Source organism: Pocillopora verrucosa, chromosome 11, assembly GCF_036669915.1.
Source record: "Pocillopora verrucosa isolate sample1 chromosome 11, ASM3666991v2, whole genome shotgun sequence".
In the NCBI taxonomy this organism is placed as follows: Eukaryota; Metazoa; Cnidaria; class Anthozoa; order Scleractinia; family Pocilloporidae; genus Pocillopora; species Pocillopora verrucosa.
Window position 1 is genome coordinate 13032273 of NC_089322.1, and position 19166 is coordinate 13051438.

At 35.7% G+C, this 19166-nt stretch overlaps 4 protein-coding genes across 7 annotated transcripts in view; 1 reads left to right on the forward strand and 3 right to left on the reverse strand.

Moving 5' to 3' along the window:
• The window catches only part of LOC131794406 (sugar phosphate exchanger 3), a 19279-nt gene extending 14973 nt beyond the window's left edge, over positions 1 to 4306 (reverse strand). For all 3 annotated transcript variants that reach the window (XM_059111927.2, XM_059111926.2, XM_059111925.2), the window contains exons 1-3: positions 4200 to 4306; positions 3202 to 3301; positions 569 to 601 (exon numbers count right to left, since the gene is read on the reverse strand). In XM_059111927.2, the coding sequence (XP_058967910.2) occupies positions 569 to 601; positions 3202 to 3301; positions 4200 to 4261 (195 nt within the window). In that variant the 5' untranslated portion in view covers positions 4262 to 4306. The remainder of the gene's footprint in view (positions 1 to 568; positions 602 to 3201; positions 3302 to 4199) is intronic.
• LOC131794408 (CCHC-type zinc finger nucleic acid binding protein) lies at positions 4280 to 11507 on the forward strand. Of its 2 annotated transcripts, XR_009340969.2 has the most exons (5): positions 4280 to 4450; positions 4710 to 4817; positions 6763 to 6825; positions 8219 to 8957; positions 11256 to 11507. XR_009340969.2 is itself a non-coding variant. In XM_059111930.2 (4 exons), exons 2-4 carry the CDS (start codon positions 4712 to 4714, stop codon positions 8668 to 8670), a joined length of 621 nt encoding a protein of 206 aa, XP_058967913.1. In that variant the 5' UTR covers positions 4280 to 4450; positions 4710 to 4711; the 3' UTR covers positions 8671 to 10981. The 2 variants fall into 2 exon arrangements, 1 of the variants encoding a protein (XP_058967913.1); XM_059111930.2 differs by lacking the exon at positions 11256 to 11507 and having other exon boundaries at positions 8219 to 10981.
• LOC131794407 (uncharacterized) lies at positions 11073 to 13180 on the reverse strand. The gene is made up of 3 exons (XM_059111929.2): positions 12744 to 13180; positions 11811 to 12110; positions 11073 to 11207 (listed from the first exon to the last, which is right to left on the reverse strand). Exons 1-3 carry the CDS (start codon positions 13096 to 13098, stop codon positions 11137 to 11139), a joined length of 726 nt encoding a protein of 241 aa, XP_058967912.2. The 5' UTR covers positions 13099 to 13180; the 3' UTR covers positions 11073 to 11136.
• A 1847-nt stretch (positions 13181 to 15027) lies between these two features.
• On the reverse strand, positions 15028 to 18936 carry LOC131794405 (cilia- and flagella-associated protein 251-like). The gene is made up of 3 exons (XM_059111924.2): positions 18488 to 18936; positions 16767 to 17837; positions 15028 to 16297 (listed from the first exon to the last, which is right to left on the reverse strand). The coding sequence occupies exons 1-3, from the start codon at positions 18606 to 18608 to the stop codon at positions 15999 to 16001; spliced, it is 1491 nt and encodes a 496-aa protein (XP_058967907.2). The 5' UTR covers positions 18609 to 18936; the 3' UTR covers positions 15028 to 15998.
• Between the last annotated feature and the right edge of the window lie 230 nt (positions 18937 to 19166).

Below are 19166 nucleotides of genomic sequence, written 5' to 3' on the forward strand. Positions count from 1 at the left end.
ATAACTCTTAGCTCCCAAGATCTGATTGTTCATTGGTCATTTTCCCCTCTAACCTGTTGCACATTTCCTTGTAAATTAGTCACCAGAATTTGGTGATAGATCAATTTGAGTATTCTCATTACCTATTTACTAGATAATGTATGGATAGCCTGAGGAGAAGTTACATTTTAATCACTTCCCAGGGTTAAAGGATAATTTGTCTTCATGATACAGTTGGGACTGACAGCTTCAACTATTTATCAAGCATATCACAGGATATTCTATTATCAATCTAAAAAACTCAAATTGTAACTAAGAGTATGGTACTCTTGTATGAAAAATTTAATACTTCCAAAACACTTTATTTCCTAACATCAGTATGTATATTCTCCATACTGCTCTCCTTGTACATTTCCTAAGGTCCTGACTAGGAGAATTATTTTTTAGCAGTCCAGTGACTCTTTACTAGGTGATCATTTCCATAGATGAAATGATTTCCTAGAAATTTGATGCTTGTCACTATGGGTCAAAGAGTAAAGTTGGGTATTTAGATCAATCAAAACATGCATGTATCTACTATTTTACTAACCTCATCTTTGAAAAAGTCTCTGTCTTCCCATAACTAAGACAGAAAACCAAGAAGTGATATTTTACTATCCATGAGAAACTACCTCAACTTAACTGTAATAGGTTCAATTTTTTAAGCCAGTGGGTATAATTATGATTAAACTAGCGATGTGAGAAATTTGCTGAAGCAACATATCATAATTAAGCAGTGACACAAAAATAAAGTCAACCAAAAAAATGCAGAAAATAGAACTGCTCACAAAATAAATGGACTTTAAAGATGGTTAAGCAGGATCTCTAAACTGATAATAACTACGACAATGAAATTCATAGCAAAACAAATCTATTGTGAACTTTGTAAATAGAATTGAAAATGAAATATACATGCATATATATATATAAATATATATATATATATATATATATATATATATATATATAACTAACTGCAGACAGTACTGTTTCGGCCTTCTGGGCCTCATCAGTGCAGTGCTGATGCTAGGATGGAGGTAAGGCTATATAGCCACCCCAAGTGATCTCACACGTGTGGTATCATCTAAGCCATGCCAGAGTGCTCAAACTAGATAAACTAGTGAGCATGCATATATATATATATATATATATATATATATATAAACATGGAATACCTGGATATCTACAATTTACCTTGTGAGCTGAAATCACCTTATCTGAATACAGGACATTTCGCACAAAAGACTTTTCGCACGAGTCTTTTAGCACAAGTTTTGGAAAGTTCACACAATTCTTAGTGGTCATTTCGCACAACAATTATAAGTGAGAAACATCAATATAAAAGGTATACTTATTGATACTAATAAGACATCTCACCTTCACATGTCACTTTCAATAAGATCCAACGGCGAGAACGTAGACATTTATTTACGTAATAACTTCAACTAGGTCGAAACGCTTGTGAACACGATCACTATTCTTACTTGAAGAAAGGAACAAATCGTTCTCTCTATGAAAATGTAAAGAACTCCCTATTCGAACGATTACTTCTTTTAATTTTCCTTTGTTAAACAAAAAACCTTTTAGTTTTGACAATACATCATCCACTACAAACAAACGAACATGATGACCCAACGCTAAGGACGCCATGTTGACTTCGAAAGTAATTGTCTCGAATCTTCGCTCCTCTGAAGACAAAGTAAAAACCTGGAAACTGTTTCACTTTTTATTTAAAAGGAGAAAAGACCTATTTACAAAATTTCTGTGTAAATATATAAAATTCAAGTTCATGGCCATGTTACCCGACGAATCATGCAAATTTTAACTCACTACTCGGTCAAGACTCATAGAAATTTAGCTCTTTCCTGCATTCATTTAAGCTATAGTACATCTAAATTTCTTTGTTTGTTTTGATGTTCAGCTTGTATGATTACTTATCGAACGGCAAGCGTATAATCTTTTAATTATTTTGAATTCTTGAAACTCTCATGAAATAATTTGTTTACATCACGGTCGCTATGACGCTTATCGATCGATACTGAACTCTCCATTGCTTAGGTAATTGTTATTAGAATAATTTGAAAGGTTACTACTTGATAGAGGTATTAAACTTCTCGATCTTTAAAATGATTACAGATCGAACTTGTCTTTCTACAAGATCACTAGTTACTACCTACACTGACGCGTTCAAGTTGTCAAATCACAACACTTGCACGTGCCGACATTCGATGTGAATCACCTCTGAATATCAAGTTATTAACGTTGAACTGTTTTTGCTGTACGTATTACCAGTATGCCTAATTTTCATTATATAACAAAGATATAAGAAGCAAGTTTTCAATAGCTTTATTTGAAACTCTTACAGATCGATAAAACATGCTATTTGAAGGTGATCGACAAGGAGGGAAGACTGGAGACAATTACTTTCAAAATCAACATGGTGTCCTTAGCGTGGGTCGTCATGTTTGCATGTTAACTTTGTAGTGGATGATACTGTCAAAAGTAAAAGGTTTTTCATTCGACAAAGAAAACGTTATAGAAGTAGTCATTCAAATAGGGAGTGCTTTACATTTTCATGGAGAGAGAGATTTGTACCTTTCCTTTCTTCAAGAAAGAATAGATAAATGTCTACATTCTCGCCGTTGGATCATGTGAAGGTGAAATGTCTTATCAGTATCAATCAGTATACCTTTTATATTGATGTTTCTCACTTAGGATTATTGTGCGAAATGACCACTAAGAATTGTGAGAACGGTCCCAAACTTGTGCTAAAAGACTTGTGCGAAAAGTGTTTTGTGCGAAATGACCGGTTACCCCTTATCTCTGCACAACTGATTAACAAACTTAATCAGACACTAGAACAAAGGGGGTAAGTTTTTAAAGAAACTTTGGTGCTGTGTCAGTGGGAGAGTATAACAGGTAATTTGGTGTTAACAACTGAGTTAAAAACATAAATTGGCCACTGTAAAGAGTTAACTCTTTAAACTCTTTAGGGTGGCCAATTTACGTCTTCAACTCAGTTGTTAACACCAAATTACCTATTGATCAGACACTAACAACATTCTGGTGACAAGTTCAGGTAATTTATTGCCCAATGAAGCAAGGATGTCCTTAGGCTTAAACTGATTTAAGTGTTACAATAACTGTCTTATAATCGCAACAAAAGACACCATTGTTACCAACCTCAGGGGGATCCAATGTCACAGAGTTGTTTGTCCATTCTTTTTGCATTGAATCTTTTATATTACTGAAAGCTTTCCTTGTAGCATGGAAACAGGAATAGCTGTAAAGGTAACAATTCACATCATCATGCTCATGTGATACAGCTTGTTAAAGTTGAACAGGCAAGATTTTCTCTGAAACCTTTTACTTAATTGTGTATACAGTTCTTTGAAAAAGAAAACAATCACAACAATGATGAATTGCCTTTGGGAATAAGACTTTGTTTGACTGTTGCATGGAAGTCTTTCCCTTTCAAGTCATGATTCTAATTTCACTAGCTAGTGCCCAGCAAAAGTGAAAGCACATGAATTTGCTTTCGGTAAAATTTCCGCACAGCCCCATACTATTTTAAAACAAATCTGTTTTCCCAATGGCAATGTATTGTTTTTGTCATTGTTTTCTCTATCCAAGATCTGAATGCATAATATCGTATGGGGCTGTGTAGAAATTTTACCGTCGGCTTGAATCACAAAGCCATTAAGTTGATTAATTATCAAAGTTCGAATTTATGAAATGTAATTTTAAGTAATAATATCTAGCTACCCTCCGAAAAAGATTGAGTAAAAATAACTATAGTTTATAAATAATATTACATTGGTTGTGAAAACAAAGCTAGCAATGCAACGCTTGAAAGTGGGTAAGTAGTTACGAAAAAGAGTGTTGTTTACAACTGCCACGATTATTATGCACATAATAAGGTAGACAAACTAACAGCAATCACCATGGTCAGTGTACCGTTTAGAATTGATTTAATTGAGTATTCGAATTTATAAGGCAACGCTAAGGCATACTAAAACAAGGTTGGTATATTCAGAGGTTTGAGAACATCACGTGAGTTCAAAACTGAGCTGAACAGTGATCATTCGTTAACTCTGTTCAGAAAATAGAATACTTCGAGTCTATCACTGTTTCTTCATATCTATGCGTTGAATAGTTAAGAATACAAGAAGTTCTGGTACCTGAAAAATGTGAGTAAAAACACTATCAAGTGGTGGATTGTCCATTTCCGATACTCAGCCATGATAGTCAAACTAATAACTTGGAATGGATGTTACAAGTTTGAGCCTGCAGCATCTCTCTCTATCAAGCTTCCAGAAAAAAGTCATGCGCTTGTCTATTACCCAGCGATGTTTTCGAGCTACAATTTGAACACACGTGGAAAGTTTTATAGCAAGTGGAAGTTGGAACAGTTCATTTTCCTCAAGTTTTGGTATGTTTGGCTTTCTCATTAATGTTCCTCTTTAAATTTGCTATGACCTCTGTTCATTAGCGAGTAAATATATTCACACTTTAATGACCATGGGTTTCTTTACGTGAGTTAAAAAAGGTGTGTGTTGCTCACCGATATTTCAGATAGGTTAAACATACGTTGCACTTGATTGGATTCATACGTTACTCGCGAAAAACTGTTAAGTCGCATTTGGTCTTTCATGTTTTTGATGTAAGTATGGTTTGACTTGTATTACCAGCGATGGGATCGAAGTCAAAATGCTACAAGTGTAGCAAACCAGGACATTTTGCGAAGGAATGTAGGTCTGCCTCAGAGAACAGAAGTGGCAGTGGGGCGAGTTTTGGAGGTGAGTGAAGATCCTTTTTATTTTATGATAGTATAACTGAAAATCACTCGGATAGTGAATAAAAATGATGTGTATTTAAGGTAAAGGGATAGTTTTGAATAAGGCACATGGCAATAAAAACCGAGCCCTATTAGACTTTGTTATGCCTCATGGATCTTTACTATTGTTTTTAATTTCTACCTACACTTACATTACATCAAGACTTGAAATTAACCCGTTGTTCGGATTTTCTTGGTTTTTTTTTTGTGTGTGCACTATTGCCGTATTTGCGATTTCTTCTGAAGATCTCTCACGAAAATGAGCCAGGTTTTGAAATACTTTGAGTGTGCGTTAGCTGAGATGGTAAACGTGTACTCTAGGAAGTTAGCGTAAATATTTAAATAGCTTTCGTATTTCAGGTGTCAAAGTATTGACAGTTAAATCTTCTGAGTATTGAAATTTAATATATTAAGCAAATGGTTCTGACTCAAACCTACTCTGCTATTTTTCTCGAAGAGCTTTATAGTACATTTTACAGCATCTCAGGGTAGTGTTACATTCCCAAGGTTCCTGTAAGCCTTGTAAATAAAAACTAACAAAATTTGAATTTCTTTCATTTTCACCCATTCACAAAGAAATTTGCAGCATTTACTCAAGCTCTTTTATTTGAAAATGCATAATTTTGTAAATACAGTTAATTTTGAGGAGTACACCGAATTTAATATTAAAATGTTTCATCTGTGTTCAGATGCTGTCTGTCCATGATGAACAGGGGACATAATATAGTGTTTCCTGGATTTCATTTTGAAATGGCAAAATATTTGGGTCGATAAATTTGAGTAGGGCAGGGTTGAATTTTCATGAGTTGTGCGTAGTAATGACCATCTTGTATCTAGGTTGTGTTACTGATTAACCCTTTAACTCCTATGAGTGACCGAGACAGAATTTCTCCTTACAGTATCAATACAATATCAACCAGATAAGTGAAGGAAAACATTAATTTGGAGATAATTAGTGATTCAATACTAAATTCTCTGAACTAACATTATAAGAATTGTATGGTCGACAGTAAGGAGAATTACAAATTTGATCTGGGAGTTAAAGGGTGAAGTAACATTTGACATGAAATACTGGACATTTGAACCATTGGTAAATAAATTTGAATAAGGAAGGTAAGGTTTGTGTATCAATTAGGCTTAAGGTAATGCAAATTGACCAATTCCATTTGTAGATTAAAGGTAAACTTGGAATTTCATCCCATATTTACATGGTTGTCACCAATCAGGAAAAAGTCTGGGGAAAAAGTATCTCTTCAAAGTTAGAGAAAAGTCAGTGAATTCTACAATGACTTAGAGATAATTTAAATCTTTACAACAAGTCTGTGAAAATATAAATCAACAGAAAAATTGCATTCACTCCTCTTGTCTTGGCCCTCCTAATGATTGAAAAATACTTGTAATGATATTTAAGCTGCATCCCTCTCTGTGGTTAAATATAGTAGATGGATGGAGAGGGTAGCTGGGAGGTGATATTGGTGGCCATCTTCAGGTTTTATTTGTGAAATTGCAATCTAGTTGGTCAAGGAAATTTTTACATTTTTGAAAGAAAAGAGTTAGGTAAAATTCAGGTAATTTAAAAAACCTATGGCTGTGACAACCATGGTTCAGGTGTTCTGCAATAATTGTGTGGACTGAATGATTTTGAAACATCAATCAGAGAGATTTTATGATAAATAATTTAAGTGGGTATCATAAACAGTACTGCATTTTTCTTTTGTAGCATTAGACATCCTATATGCACATGTAATTCTGATGCACTACACATGTGAACTGTACATGCTGCGTGTCATAGCATGCAAATGCATTTAATAAAAAATGTATGCTATCAAGAGGAAATTGTGTATAAATTGAAGGCCTATATTTAATTTTTCCAAATATTCATAAAATTGCCTTTTGCTAATTTGTAGACAGAAGCTGTTACATTTGTGGAGAAACTGGACATATATCCAAAAGCTGCAGCAAAAAGAGTGGTATGTTTAATTAAACACCAGTTGTGAACAAGTTACTAGTAGCTGGCATTATCCCTTCATTGAAATTTTGAGAGATCATTGAAACTCATCAGCAGTGGCAGGCAACTTAAATTGTCTTGTGGCTTGTCAGGTTAGAGGGAAAATTCTTAAATTGAAATGGTTGTCAATGACCCAACTTCGTTAACTCTTCAACTTCTTAGAGTGTCTGGCTTGTAATTTCTCCTTTAAGTTTCACCCTTGAATCAAAAGTTAAAGTCACAAGAATAGAGGCAATGACCACTAATTTAAGAAACCCTTGACTGTCAAACAAATTCTCCTTGTCAGTATCATAGGAATTGTAACAGGAACAGTGAGGAGAATATGAATACTGATGTAAGGGGGCCAAAGGGTGAACTGAAGTTGTACAGGTATCTTACTCTTTTTATAGAATTGGGGACAGTGATGTGTTTAAGAGGAATAGATCCAGAAAGTAGATCAACCACATTAGGACAGATTGTAATTCAAGCAAACTTCAAGATGGACTCATTGTAACACTATTCAAAGTTGAACTGGGCAGCCTTTTAAACTTTTTACACCCTTACATCAGTATGCCACATTACAGTTCAAATGTGAGTTGACAGTCTCGACTCGAATTTCAATGCCTGAAATTACTGAGAATCAAGGCTCAACATGCTTGAAGAACTTTTTGAGGATCATGACTGCAGTTTTGTGGAAATGATTTAAATCTAGCAAGCCAAACAATAGCCAAAGATAAAAAGCTTGACATGTGGCTTCATGACAGGCTGCTCACATTTATGCAAATCTTTTCCTTCTAAACAGGGCTTGAGCTCAAATCAAGTCACTCTTTAGCTCTTCTAGATCACATGAAAATTCATGTCTACAACACTTAATTCAAGAAAATCTATACTTTGCGTGCACAAGTGACTTCAGTTTTTCTTAGTTTTCTCACTACAGCTTTACATTGATTTAAGTGCGTCATTCTAAAATAGATAATGCTGCTGGATTTAATGGCTCTAAGATTCCATTGGGCTTTTACAACCAGGCCTTCAAAAAAGTGTTGAATAAATTTGGTTTCAATTCCTTAAGAGAAGGTGAGGTCTTTTCAGTGATAACCATAAAGCAGTTAAAAGGATCAGATCAATGGTTCAGTGCTACACCTGGTAAAGCATATTCTTTTTTGGGAAGCGGTATAAGAATGACCTCCATCTGCAATACAACTAAGTAAAAACATAAATATCTAAACACTTAACCACCCTTGAAACCTGGTTAAAGACTTAAATTGATATGTTGGATTTCTCACATGCCTTTTAAGTGTGTTCCAGAGGTGTTAAAAGTTAAAGGCATTGAGCAAACTAGAAAATGTATATACATATACATGTTCTTAAATCCTCAGATGAATGCTATTCATGTGGTCAAAAGGGTCATATGCAGAGAGACTGTCCAGAGAATACAGATGGCAAGAGAGAGTGCTACAATTGTGGAAAAATAGGTCACTTTGTCAGAGATTGTCCAATGTCTGAAGATAAAGGGATAGATGCTGAAACTGGCTGCTACAAGTGTGGTAGGGAGGGCCATTTTGCACGGGACTGTGGTACAAAATGCTACCGTTGTGGAAAGACAGGCCATTTTGCACGCGACTGTTCCTTGGATGCAACAACGGTTTGCTACAAGTGTAATAAACCAGGCCATTTTGCTCGTGATTGTACATCTGAAAGCCAGTCCTGTTACAACTGTGGCCAACAAGGCCACTTGAAGCGGGACTGCACACAGAAGGTTCAAAATGATGTGAAATGTTACCGTTGTAATGAGACTGGACACTATGCACGGGATTGCACAACTGAGTAACGAAACAGGACCTAAAGTGTTAATTCTGAACTGAACTCTCCCCACTTAGTTATTTGAGGCTAGTAAAACCCTAATTACTCAAGTTTAAACTTAGTTTGGGTCAAGAATCTGTTAAAATTAGTTCTCTACAGGTTAAAGTGTATATGCTTATTGGTAATGATGATCAGTTTCATTGCCATTTTAGAGGCTTTTTTCCCTCCATTTGAGTGCTTTGTGTTCCACTCTGTACAACACATGAAAGTGATCAGTGACACTTGAGGAACATTGCAATAGCTGAAAGCTTGAAAGTAGGTAGTTTCCTCTTTTTTAGCAAACCTTCATTTCTTATCTACCTTAACTTATTGTCTGTGTAGTTTTACAATGCCTTGTTTGATAATAAGTTCAATTCAATTGTTAGAAGAATCGTTATATGTATGTAAGTTGTTTCAAATTGTAATTGGACTGGTTTGAATATGAATGAAAATTGGTGTCTTTTTTTATTGTATAAGGTATTGAGAACATTCTTTGGCAAGCTACTGATCTTTGATTAATTGAATCTATTGAACACTTAATTTTGTTAACCCTTTAACCCCTAGGAGTGATTTGCATCTAATTTATCCTTATAACATCACCCCTTAATCACACACAAAGATCAGAAAACTTAGGAAATGATCACAAACTAAAGAAGCTCTTGACTGTCAAATTCTTCTCGTCAGCACCTTAGGAAATGTATGAAGAACAGTATGGAGGAATATGCATACTGATGTTAGGGTGGGAAGGGTTAACAGCTTTTTAAGTGAGAGTGTATTTTGGATGTAGTATTTGTAATTTTTCATTTTACAGTCATTCAAATGAAACACTGGTCAGATTCAAGTGCACCATTTGTTACTGATGCACTTATCATTTTTATTTTCACTTTGCCTGTATTAACCCTTTAACTCCCATGAGTGATCAAGACAGAATTTCTCCTTATAATATCAATACAATATCAAGCAGACAAGTGATGAGAATAAAGATAAATATTAATTAGGAGATTATATGTTGATCCAATACCAAATTCTCCAAATCAACATCACTACAACTGTATGACAGACAGTAAAGAGAATTACTAATGAGATCTTGGGAGTTAAAGAGTTAAGGCAAAGCACTGGAGCACTCCAGATTATGTGAACTACTAGTGAAACAAAAATAACAACGTACATATTTAGATTTTCCATACTGGTAACAGTAGACATGGTTTTTTTCAAGACTGTGTATTTGCTGGCAATTTATACCTTGTGTTGCATAACACATCAGTCAAACACCAGGCTTGCACTAGAGGAGTAATTCTGACTGGCTGTGCACCAATTTCCCATGCAAAATATCAAAAGGAAGCATTTATAGAAAACAACAACTGGCTCCCAAAATAAGCAAAAGAAAGCAGAAATGTTCACAGAAATCTATCAAAGGCAACAAAAGTAGGACAAAGGAAAATCAATAATTATTCAAACAAAAGGCTTGCTTTAATGTGAGTATCCTGTTGATATACCTTTGCTTTACCAGCAAAATGTTTTTAAAACACCCTGACTTACTGGTTTGTGTGTTTTTGTCACCTGAGTGAGACAACTTGGTTCTGACTGCCTTAAAACAAGCCACTTAGTCATTACAATGTTTGTACATGCACAGACATGGGACTGCTGTGTTGTAGTACATGTAGTTTCATGGGAAATCTGTGTTAAGCCAGTTATTAATTTGTGTGCTATTTAGTAGCCCAAGAGGTGGTGCAAATTAAGAAAAACACTTCCTGATTGTGGTATTGATTTGTTCTTTGTGTACATTATAATGTTGAAGAGAGGGTCAGTCATAACTTATTACACATGGTAAACTAACTGCACACCTACAGTAACTGCACACCTACACCTCCCCTAACCTAACAGCAGTTGACTGATATCAAATAAGGGTTATTGTTGGGTTACGGGAGGGGTAGATGTGCAGTTACTTAGATATTGACTTTGACCCAAAGAGTTTTAACCCACATTGAGTGCAACCAACTTCAGACTACCAAGAATCAGACAAACAAAATTCGAAGAGGTTGTGGAATTCTCATTTTTCCTGTGGAAGTCTTTTGGAATACATTGTTTTAATTAAATGAGCAGTTTTAATCCTGGAACTTAAAATCCTTTTCACATCCTTACAAAATGAGGGATTTTAAGAATGTTCAAAACCAAAAGCGAAAGTGTCTATTTATTAGTAAACAATAGAGAAATTTAATTATTTTTCAAATTGTATTTCTAAATGTTTGTAGTGCTGAAGAAGCTGTGGAGTTGAAATAAAGTTGACTCAGGTGTTATGAGATGTACAACTCTTGTTTCTTATCAGTGTAGTAATGCTGTGCCTACTGCAAGCGGCAAGCTACAGACATAGACAGTCTTGGAGGATTGTACACTATAAGTACATGGGTAGAGCTAAGGATTTTTTTTTTTAGGTTGCTATTTCTTTTTCATATATTTAGTTGATCCAATGTAGAAACCCCTGGCTTGAGCTGGTAAATTCATCATCATCACAGTCATCTCCAAATGCTACAAAGACAAAATTGAGATACATTCATGAATTACCTTTTTTTTTAGATTCAAGCTGCTACACAAGACTATGGATCATGCTCATCAATGATAAACATGCATGAGAATTTGGACAGATTTTTCATTTACCAGATTGTTCATATTTGCTGTTCCATGAACTCATCGGATTTTTACTTATAATTTGTTTTACAATATTTTAAAAATATATAATGCTTGTTGCTTGTAAGCTGAAGATGACATAATTCAGCTAAATAAGTTATTAAGCAGTAGACTCTTTGTAAGGTATTTTGGACTTGTGTAGCCCAAAGTTTTCTTTGCTACTCCTTTTGATATCACTACTCCTGTGACACTGGGTACAGTAATAAAGATATGGCTGCACACTTTGGTGTAGTGCTTTGGTTTAGTATCAAAGTGACTCCTGTAGTCTTGTGATGGAGAAGGATATTAAACAGAAGCCTATTACTAATGGGCTAAGGGGCTTCTGTAATGAGTAATGAGTTAACCCCTTATTTTAAGGTCTTAATTCTGACTTTTGTAAGTGGACAAAGAGTTTCCACTGCACCTCACCTCACCCCATGTATGCTACATCTCATAGTTACTTACAATTGAAGAAGCTTTCATGGACAGCTACAGCAACTTGACCACTTTTCACTCTAGGAAAATCATCTGGCATGCAACTGCGGAACTCCAAGATGGATTGTGTGGCTCCATTGTGATGTGTTGAACTATTGCTGGACTTTGAAATAGAGACATAAAATTTAAAACAAGGACTATTGGAACTGTCTTGTTTAAGTTTCTGGTCCAGTCCAGCTTCACTGGTCTTTCCACTCTGGTTTTCACTAATTCTATCTGGCCATGAAATCTCAAGGCTGTAACTGTGGCATTGATGGCTGCTGTTAACTTCTGAAAAGATGAATGATATAAAAAGCTCAAATCTGCATTGTCTGGGAAAAAGTTTAGCATGGATGGAGGGGGGGGGGTATGTATTTGACCTTCACTTTTTTGTGGGGAGGTAGGAAGTTAGTACATAGGAACATGAATTTTATTGCTCTTTCTTTAACCCTCAGATATTCTCCTTGGTGACAGTCTACCTCTAATGTCCCTTCCTCCCCCCCTTCTCACTCTGGGTGGGAGGAGTTGTATCTTTATCACAAGATGCAGTCACCAAGTGGAAAGAGAGTCTCCTTTCAACATACCATGTTAGCTTCATAACCAAACAGTAACAGAAGTTATATTTTTCATCCTTTAAACTCTAAGAGTGACCAGCATCTAATTAATCCTTTTTACGATACTCCTGAATCATTCATTAAAATCATGAGAATAAAAAAAATGATTGCCAACCTAAGAAACTTTGATTGTTAAATGTATTCTCCTTGTTAGCACCAAAAGAACTGTACAGAGAGGAGTGTTGAGAATACAGATACTGATGCTAGAGTGTAAAGGATTTTAAAATAAGGAAAGCAGCAACTGATGGACGACTTGTCTCTTCCTCTTTCTCCACATCTTAAATTCTGCTGAGAAACATAATATCAGTACCTTGGATAATTTGCTCCGTTTTGGTGCCTTCCCATTTTCCATCTAGTCTGTGAAAGGCTTCTTTGTTCAAACCTGTGCTCAAATAAACACGTGTATTTCTCTCGTTCGAAATTGAATCGGACAGTGCTGTCATCTGGGGGGATTCTATAATTTTCTTCGTTGTTAAGGTCTTTGGTAAATCTGTAGTTCTGAATAATTCGATTTTGCCCGAATATTTCCTTTTTTCCGTCTGTAGGTTAGTTTTCTTCTTTTCTCTACCGCATATGAGTAACTGTCCTCTTTTGTTGTTCGCAACACCTCTGACAAGAGCTCTTTCAAAATTGTTCCTGTTGACGCCACTTACGGTACAACCCATATTTAACACTTGAAATGCTGAATTTTTTCTTTTGAAGCTAAACCAGAACAAATGAAAAGCAAAATATAACTGTGTCCTTCACGTTCCATTCTACGAGTAATTTGTGAGGAATCCAACAAAAACAATGAGCCCGCGATCTTAGTAACCAAGCTGTACAAGAGCGCGCGAACTGTCCGCGCGAGAGGACGGAGAGGATTGCGAACTGTTGCGATATAGTTTACCTAACGGACAGAGATTTGGTCAAATTGAATGACCTCAGCTGTATTTGATGTGAGTATTGACATCTGTAAGTATAATAGGAAATTTCCTTGTGACCCATGATATTCTAAAAGAAGGCCGTAGTCCCAAAGGTAATCGATAGTTTTCGCTATTGTTTTTTTATCCAAGAACTGTATGCCCGCTAATGAAGTAATAGGGCAGTGCGGAAAACTCCCCACCAGAGCTATGGTTGTAAGTAAAACCGGGCAGGTAATCCCTACTCTTAACATGGGGTGAGTTTTGGTGACCTGAGGCGATTTAAATATGCGCAATAAAACATAGCGTTGTACGAAATTGTGAGGTGTAGCTTACAGTAAATAAAATAATCTGCTTTTTTCGTGGGTGTTTACCGGGTTAAAACACTGTCTTGGTGCTCATACATACATACATACATACTTTATTTGTCACGTAGGTCGATAAATGGCAGCTAAAAAGCTGATGTGGACCTACAAAACTAAAGAGTGTCTACAAAATTTAAATAATAACAATAACAAGTTGCGAAATTATGGTAAGTAAGAAAGGATGTAAGACCTAGTAATATAATATACAGTTGATTTACAGTAGTAATAAAAAGTAATAAAATAAATAAAAGTAGTAAAATAGCTTTAATATATGTAATTTACAACGTCTTTATTTAGTCCCTGTAAACCATTAAATGTTATTTTATCTAAAATGTCGGATTTTGCTTTGAGAGCAGATTTGAAAGAAACAATGTTCGGTTTGCTCTTCAAGTACACGGGTAAGTTGTTCCATAGAACAGACGCATGGTGAGAAAAAGAAGATCGACGGAAGTCACTTTTAGGGCGTTGCACGAATAGCTTCAGATTGTCCCTTAGATTTCTCAACGGAGAGTGTTTAGTAAACAAAGAGCTTATAGCAGCCGGAGCTCTATTGTAAAATGCCTGATAGGATATAGTGGCAATCCTCTTTTTATAGAAATATGATAAGGACTTCCATTTTGTCGCTGCCAGAACTTCAGTATTGGGGGTAGATTCCTTTAGGTTAAAAATAAATCTCGCGGCTCCAATGTGAATGTCTTCCAGTGTCTGAAGTGACTTAGAAGATCCCCATAATGCAATAGAATACGCAATACTTGGAATGATACCTTTGAAATAAATTGACTCTAAGAGGCGATTGTCGAGTCCTTTTAGGTGTTTGAGTTTCTTCACTCTTGCCGAAAAACGTTTGCTCAAAGATTTTATATGTGGCGACCAAGAGAGTTTATTATCGATAAGAATCCCTAAACAGCTCCGAAAATGTAAGTTTATTTTTTTGTTTTCCTTAACGTGAACAGAAAAACGCCGCCATGACTACATTAGAGGGTCCCAAGGTTTATGGTTAGGGAAAAAAAGGGGGGGGGGGGGGGGAAGGAGGGAGCAGAGTGATGCATGATGCCGTACTTGAGAGTGACTTCACCCTTTCACTACCAAGATCTCATCATTAATTCTCCTTTCTGTCTGCAACACACCTCGTGTTGTATTGGTTTGGAGAAATTGGTATTGGATCAACTAATAATCCTCTAATTGATAGTTTTCTTAATTCTCATCACTTGTCTGCTTGATATTGTATTGTTATTGTAAGGAAAATTTTGTCTTTGTCACTCTTAAGAGTTAAAACATTAAATGAGTCAACATTTATGTTTTTAGAATCTGACACCAAACCAGACATGGCTCTTCATTCATTGATTTAATTAAATCTCATGAAACAACATGGCAATTTTTGAGTGAAAAAACAATTGATTAAATGAAACTTGATGTGGTTGTTACTTGTGCAGTCATCCATTCTATGGATACTTTGTTAGTCTTTGTGGTTCTGTGATTAGTGGAGTTTACTAGGTAATAATGGAAAACTGTGTTTTCAAAACAGAACATCAAACAATAAGTATCAAACACATTCAACTATTTTTGGCATCCTGTGTAACTCTGACATTAAAATATTAAATGGTATACATACTGAAATACCATTAGGGCCTTAGAAAGAAATAAGTTAATGTAGATTTTTTTCGAGGAATTATATACAAAAGCTTTTAATTTTCATTGTTATTTTTTGTTCCTTTTTCAAGTCAATGAGAAATGAGATGTTTGGATTTCAGAAAGAGTCAAGTCTACTACAGGAATCCTGTAAAACATTCCAGATGTCAGATCAACTTAGTTGTCAGGTATGCAGATTGTGACAATTGTACAAAGTGAGCTATCTGAAAAAAGTATTTACATGTATCAAAAATAGTGTATTCACAAAAAATAATCTTTAGGCTTACATGTCTGTGAAACAAGAATGACAAAATCCTGCTTACTGTCTACTTGTATAAGAAAATGCTTGTGATCTGTATATTGCCTCAAAAGAAATGTGGTTGCCTACTATTAATGTACAAATTAAAGTTGTTGAGCTGGAGGAATTCAACTTAGAATTCTTCTTTTTCCTCACCATAAATTAGAGTAAAATGCTTTTAACAAACCTCAAATAACTGATGAAAATAATATGTCAATATATTAATAATTACAGAATACAAAAAATTTAGTAATGAAATGCCTTCGTCAATAAAAAAAGTTCATTTGTGCAAATTTAAATATTCAAAATCCTTTACAGTCAACCGTAACAATTCAAAAAATAAATAAAAATGAGTATAAAAACAATTTTCAATATCAGAGAATTATACAAACTTTTGAATCATTTTTGTGTGGGTTTGCCTGTAGGGTTGTATTATTATTGTTCTCTGTTTTGGAATCCTCCACTGAGCGCTCTAATTTCTTTATATGTTCTGATAATTCTTTGACCTCCTTTTCCATTTGGAAGATTTTTTCATCCTTAATCTGATCATCTTTAGCAAATCGTTTCAGTCTCAGCTGCAAGTCCTTCACTTTCCTCTCTGCTGTATCTAGTTCCCTCTCAGTTTCTGCCAATTTCTGTTTTAAGTAACTGTCTGAGTCTGAGGCAAGTGAATCTGACAACAAAAGAAAAAAAGACATCACATTAGATTTTTTCATTTACTTTTTCCTAGTTTATAGATTGGGTGTTAGACTATGTTAATAAGATTTAATTCTAGGCTTTCCTTTATGAGTCTCTGGTAATTTTTTTTCCAACATAAATGTGAGTCACAGCAGATTTTTTCTTTAACCCTTTAATTCCAATGTGTGATTAGGACAGAATTTATTCATAGCATATCAATACAACATTAGACAGGCAAGTGATGAGAATAGAAAAAAACACCAATTACAAAATTATTTCTTGATCCAATACCAAATTCTCTGATCTAACATCATAAGAATTGTAGGGCAGACAGCAAGGAAATTTACTAATGAGACCTTAGGAGTGAAGGTTTGTTCAATACTACCTAGTAGAACTGTAAAGAGTCTATGATGAATTTAGGCCCACAGCTGTCCTACTTTCCTGCATGAAAAAGAAATACACACCTGTACTTCTATTGTCAATTTTTCTTGCTCTTAACTTTCCAACTTCTTGTTCCAAGCTAAGGACTTTGATTCTGTAGGCATCCTCTTGTTGTTTCATCATAAACATATCTTGTTTCAATTTTTTGTTCTCCTCTTGAAGTTCATCTTGTTTGGTTTGTGGTGCTTCATTTGCAGGTATTGTAGCAATCTGTGTTGTTGTCACAGCAGGCTGTTGTTCTGTGGGTGGAGCATCTGACTGAATATGTTCCTGGTTCTCCACAGGCTTGTCAGCTTCCTCTGAAACCTCTTCTTGCTTCACATCCGTGGGTTCATTCTCTGGAGTTGCTTGTACTATCTGATTATCTTTGTTGTTGTCTGTCTCTACAGGTGTTATGTCTGGTTTAGTTGCTCCATCAGCTTCATCCTTATCACTGAGTTTTTGAGAAGAATCCTCTGTAGTTATAGTGCCCTCTGTAGCTTCTTCTTGATTGGTATTGGTTATGTCAGGAGCATCTCCTTTTTCTCCATTTGATTCATTTTCTTGCTTCTCTGCTATATCCTTATTTTCAGATTCTGCTGCTGTTCCTTCAGCTTGTTGCTCCTCACTGGGTTTTTGAACATTACTTTCTCCATCAGCTGGCTTGTTTTCCTCCTGGCTGACTGCACCTTGTTCCTCTTTGTTTCCTTCCTCTGTAGGTTCCTCCCTCTTCTCTTCTGGTTTCACCTCGGCTTGTTGTTCATCACCAGGTTTTTGAGCAATACTTTCCTCTTGTGGCACATTATCACCTTCCTGTAACTCTGCCTTTTTCTCACCATCATTGTTAACTTCTGTCTCTTCCTTGGGTATTTCTGAATTTTCCTCACTCTTAACATTGTTATTCTCATTTTCCTCAGGTGTGTTTTCCTCTGATTCCCTCTGATTTCCTTGTTCCTCACTTACAGCAAGTCCTTCACCTGCATCTTTCACAGGCTCTGCACTCTCAGATGATTCTGTACCGCCTTCATTGGAGACGGGCTCCTGTGGAGCTGAGCTATCTCCTGTTTCTGGTTTGGACTCCTCTTGTGCCACAGGATCACTACCTTGTGGTGGCTCTGTAAAGAATCCCAATTACAACTAAATATTAGACAGGAACAACAAAGCCATTGACCGAGAAAATAAAAGTAGTGAATAATATGTACTTCTACTGTGAGGTAGTTACTATAACGTAGGCATTTTAAAGAATAGAGTTTTGCCTGTTTCCATCTTGATATAAAAGCTATACAATTCATAACAACAATTTGCTCATGCTGATAAGTAAAGCTGAAATTCTTGATTTTCATTTCGTGATTTTTTATGTACTTCAATGAAGTCTGATTTATTGAATTATCTAAGGGAAACTGCCTTGTTGAGGTAGTTCGTTCGCTTGCACAATCGTTTATATTGCAAGCAACCTTGTAATCGAAACATTCGAGGTGGTTTTTAAAGCTTTTCACCAGCTACTTCGGGTTTTGGGTTTACTCGTGGATAAAACCACAATCACGGTCTCTTAAAACAAATCGAACGTTACGAAAGAGCTGTCGATATTTGATAAATTTCATGCATCGTTTACGAGGAAATAGGAAGTTAAGAATATTCGCGATGGATCTTGCGTAACCAGACTAAAACGCCGAACATCGGTCTTTTGATATGGTGTTTATAAGTCTGTCAAAAATAAATACAATAATGAAAAGCACTCGAGTAGGATTCATAAACAAGTTATTACCTGACGAAGTCAGCTGCACGTTTTTTTGTTCCGTCTCTTGAACAGGATTGTCTTGAGCTGGTTTTTCGGCTGCTTTGTCGCTGTCGCTCAACTGTTGCCCTTCTTGAACTTCTTCTGCCATTTTGAGTTTCGTTTCAGTGACCAGTTGCTTTAAACAACCGTTTTTAAAATCGAATCAACGATCAACGGTGATGGAACTTAATGGCGTGAATGACATCTGCACGCTGCTGAACAGTGCGGATCGTGCCTTTCTACGACACTGGAATTTGCTCAATTCCCTGACACGTCAAACAAAATTCGTCTTATTTTCAATCTTCCACCGTTCTTTTTCAGTATTCTTCGCGGCTAAATTGTCTTTAAAAGGGAAGTTTCTGCAGTTCAACTGCAGTGCCTCGAAAGAAATAGTTTGGTTTGCATGAGTTCACGGTCACTTGTAGACTCTTGATCTTTCAATTATTCGTTTGTCACCAGTTGCCTGGTAACGGATTAAGGTCGCCTACGTAACCAAGAATAGCAAGGCTTTTCGTGTTTGTATTTTGACGCTTTTTTTGGCGATTTCAGATTAACTGAAATAAGATTTTCAGTGAGAACAACTTTTCACATGAAACTGTTCTCCATATTTTTTATAACTTCAATCAATCAAGGTCGTTTGTTTCTCAGGGAGTCGGTTATTTGGTTT